Source organism: Sphaeroforma arctica, assembly GCF_001186125.1.
Source record: "Sphaeroforma arctica JP610 unplaced genomic scaffold supercont1.704, whole genome shotgun sequence".
NCBI classification, from domain to species: Eukaryota; class Ichthyosporea; order Ichthyophonida; genus Sphaeroforma; species Sphaeroforma arctica.
Window position 1 is genome coordinate 16,138 of NW_014039854.1, and position 4,180 is coordinate 20,317.

Here is a 4,180-nt window from a genome sequence, read left to right on the forward strand (position 1 = left end):
CAGTATTTGACGATCCTGTCGTTTTGGAATTTGTATTGACTTTTGATAGTCTTGTCCCTATATGCTACACGCACACTGAAATCCTCGAACAGTAATTATTCGCTGGTAATATCGGATAACGTCCGCGTATTCTCTTTGAACAGGTTTTACTATAGCCCTCAGCTACACAGAATATGCTTTTCATTGCTACTTCCCAAGACAAAGTACTGTCGCTTTTGGCATATTTATGTCATTTAAAACGTACGCGTTAGGACCCTCCTCGGCCCTTCTACTGTAGAAAACACACCAGATACAGACAAAAGTAAAATAGAAACCAATTTGGGGACCGCTACTATGACGAAGAAACTTAAGGATGCAACGAAGATCGTCATTGGTATCGATACCGTAGCCACGAACCCTGAGTTGGTAGCAGTAGTTGATAGCTACACGCCTCTGTATATGCAACTACTTTATACAATCAGTGCCGAGTTTAACCAAACCATTGCTTTTCGACCATTTTACAGTAGTAGGTATCGGTGCAATGATGAACTATAAATATTATGCATACTAGTACTTTGCAGTACTGTTGCTACTATTTCCTGTATATCTGTTGTTTGAGGGATGTCTATAATACAAATGGCTCATCAAATCGCGTCATGTCTACTCATCGAAGTGTATATTGCGACCACTGTCGCCTCTAATTTTCTGTGCACTAAAGTTGTCAAAGCCCTTAAAACTACTACCGGCACACTGAAATCCACGAACGGTAATTATTTTCTTGTAATATTTAGAGAACGTCCGCGTACTTCTTGAACATGTTTTATTATAGTCCTCAGCTACACAAAATATACTATTCATTACTACATCCAACACAAAATATAACTATTGGCAATGTCGCTTTTGGCTTATTTTTGTCATTTGAAACGTACAGACTGAGAAAAACAAATCTGAGTCGTTCCAAACTCGACATTTTGGCAACAATTAAGTCATAGAACCTACTGGTGTAGGTAGCAACTTGTCGCTTACGTTGATTGTCTCGAGCTCTGCTACGCCCATTGTATAGATTAACAAGTTACGTCGCATTTTCTCCAACCGAGGCCATTGAAGTGGTAGACTTTTACATATATTTAAAGTAGTTCTAACGTATATTTACAGCGCGCTTCGTAGTGTATATCATATAGTACTCGACTATGAGATAAATGACACCACCAAGCTTAATTGAAAATACATTGTTTATTGTCACAGGTCAAAATACAAGTTTTCAACTTTGGTATATGGAGTACCGAATATCCCATTATTTATACTGCAGCCGACATTTTCAGCTCATGGCAGCATTACAAATCACCCCTTGTACCCGAGATGCCAACTAGTACTTCATGGCATCCAATTTAGGTATAGCAATGTTTAAGTACTAGCAAGTTTAATTAGGCGCCCTTTCCTTCTCAATAGCATAGTCAAAGGCACAGACACAATACGTATATAATAGTAGATCGCTACACTTTAAGGATACACGCTGTAAGTTTACGATTGAATTACTTAAACCATCTTCAAGTTTTAGCCTATCTGTCTTAACAGTTATTATAAAACCTCAACTCTCAAGAAGTATCTTAAGAACCCCCTGGGGCTGGTAGCCTTTCCCCCAGCAGAGTATATTTATGTGATATATGTGTGCATTATAGTCATAGTCATAGTGTACCTCGTCTCAATTGATTTAGGTTTTATGGGTTGGTTGTTACAGTATACCGCGTGTCAGTCCTGACCGCAGTCGTGTAGGAGTGTAATCCTCGCACGAATCAAACACTGACTGCAGTATCTCCTTGGGAATATTCCACGCGCTTTATTTTTGCTGGGCAAGCGCCCGGAGTCTAATTACCTGCAAGTAATAGAAACCGGCGTGCCAGGCCCACAAAGCTTTATAATACTATATCAGCACCCACAAGTTGATCTATACAGGTGAGGGCAAGGATATTATTAATTGCTCGCAAAATTTGACATCAGAACAAAGTACCTGTGTGTGTATGATCGCTTCATTGTCTTGCTGCGCCGGTTGTGAATAGAAGTACATATAAGCCACAATGCTCTCAGACACAGAGTACGCTGTTGGCGGTGCTCTCGGAGATTTCCGATACCTGTTATTCTCATCTTCAGTTTGTTGTCTATCATTGATCAGAAATACATATCTGCGTGTCATCATTCTAATTGAGTATAGAATATACACGGGCAGCTATATCTAATGGAACTTTATGAAATGGAATAAGACTGGCAGAAAGCAGGAACATATTGCTGAAACGTGTATGCTAACCCTATTCAATTCTTGCTCAAGAATGTAATCAATGGGCTGATCACGTTCTGCAAGGTCCTCAGTACCAAAGATCGCATCCTGGGGCGAGATATAATCCATAGTCACAACAGTGTATATCTTGGCACTCATTAACAAGCAGCTGTACCTCATCCGGTGACTGCACCATCATCCAATTCATTGGAAACGATTGAAGGTTCCGAAATGAGGCGTCAGCAGACAGATATGAGGCCTCAACTGCATCCCACAACGGTAAAGAAATACCAGCAGGTAAGTAAGAGTTCGTTCTCTTACTCGTTTACTGATTTCCCCGTGGAGCGATATTGTACGCTCGGACAATTTCGCGGAAGCAGCTTGTGTAGGCACAGGGAATGCAGGTGCAGGTGTGGTCGAGTGGGTATTAACAGCTAATCCTGACATATACTTGCTACTGATTCTGTACAGACATTTGGGTGCACGATGTAGACAAAAGAAGCAAAAACAAAAGACTTCTTGGTTTTAAGAATTGGCGGAAGGGTTAGGCCAACTAGTAGTAGCTCAGAATATATAATCTCATAAGCGAATATATTCCTTCATCTACTAATGTCTCAAATAGGTCTAAAGGCATGAGCCATATTATACTCTCAGGCTATAAGAGTCATTAAAGTGAATTTAGAACACTTTGGATATATTGGAAACAAACAAGTTGTACCTCATTATTTTATTATAAATTAAAAAATCCAAAAGTTCATTTGATTTTGATACTTTAGACTGACTAGAGGCAGTATCTTTACACAGTTTCCAGTATCTTTTAGACCTACGGTTGTCCGGGTTCAGTCATTTCTTACCTAAGTAAGTATGTGCCTATATGTACTAGTATCACGATTCATGTTGTACTCAATGTGGTCTAGTATTTGGTCCGGTAACAATTTCTGTTGTAGACGCCTTACGTCTAATGTATAATTTTGGAGCCTGGGTTGAACTAGAAGAATGTCAGTCACTGTTGGAAAGCAGATCGAACAATTTCGTCACATATGAAGTAGGTGGCAAACAAAGTACGGCGGACCCAGAAGGACTAGCTGTAACCTGAGAGAAGCCTTACCAATAGTCTCGTGTGTTTTTATGCAATATCTCATTTCACTTCTTGTTAAAGTTTTGCAGGAAATTGTGAGCTTCATAAAATACATCGGTTGGATGTTTTATAATAAGTGGACCTGTCTTCGAATGTTTTGTCAGTAATATCTTTGACCAGAACAGAATACAGGAACATCAAAATCAAAGATTTATCGATACTGCGTCGTTGACTGCGTCGTTGACTGTGTCGTTGACTGCGTCGTTGACTGCGTCGTTGACTGCGTCGTTGACTGCGTCGTTGACTACGTCGTTGACTGCGTCGTTGACTGCGTCGTTGACTGCGTCGTTGACTGCGTCGTTGACTGCGTCGTTGACTGCGTCGTTGACTGAGTCGTTGACTGCGTCGTTGACTACGTCGTTTATTCCATTCGAGGTGTTCTTAGAAGTAAAGTTTTGTTGAGCCTGTTCACCGAGTAGAAGTGTGTTTGTTGATTTCTACCTTTGATAGCATCGGTACTGTCCGTTGGTGGTGTTTGACTGACTACGTATTATGATAGTCTCGAGTTTATTCCATTTAAAGTGCGCATAGAAGTAAAGATTTGTTGAGCCTGTTCACCGAGTAGAAGAGTGTGTGTTGATTACTATCTTTGATAGCATCGGTACTGTCCATTGGTGGTGTTTGACTGACTACGTATTGTGATAGTCGTGGTCTGTGTTTCACTTATCTGCAAATGATTGCCGTTGACTCGTCTTATTTTGCGTATAGCAGATATACCCGGTTGCGTGACCACACTTTAAAGTATGACATAGGACTAGTGTAAAAATAGCGGGTTCCTAATAGTAGTTGCA

The 4,180-nt window shown here is 40.4% G+C and overlaps 1 protein-coding gene across 1 annotated transcript; it reads right to left on the reverse strand.

Annotated features, from left to right (window-relative positions):
- Window positions 1-3,532: 3,532 nt before the first annotated feature.
- Window positions 3,533-3,842, reverse strand: SARC_08140 (hypothetical protein; the record flags this gene model as incomplete). Its single annotated transcript, XM_014297891.1, has 2 exons — window positions 3,533-3,793; window positions 3,831-3,842. The coding sequence occupies 2 exons, from the start codon at window positions 3,840-3,842 to the stop codon at window positions 3,533-3,535; spliced, it is 273 nt and encodes a 90-aa protein (XP_014153366.1).
- Between the last annotated feature and the right edge of the window lie 338 nt (window positions 3,843-4,180).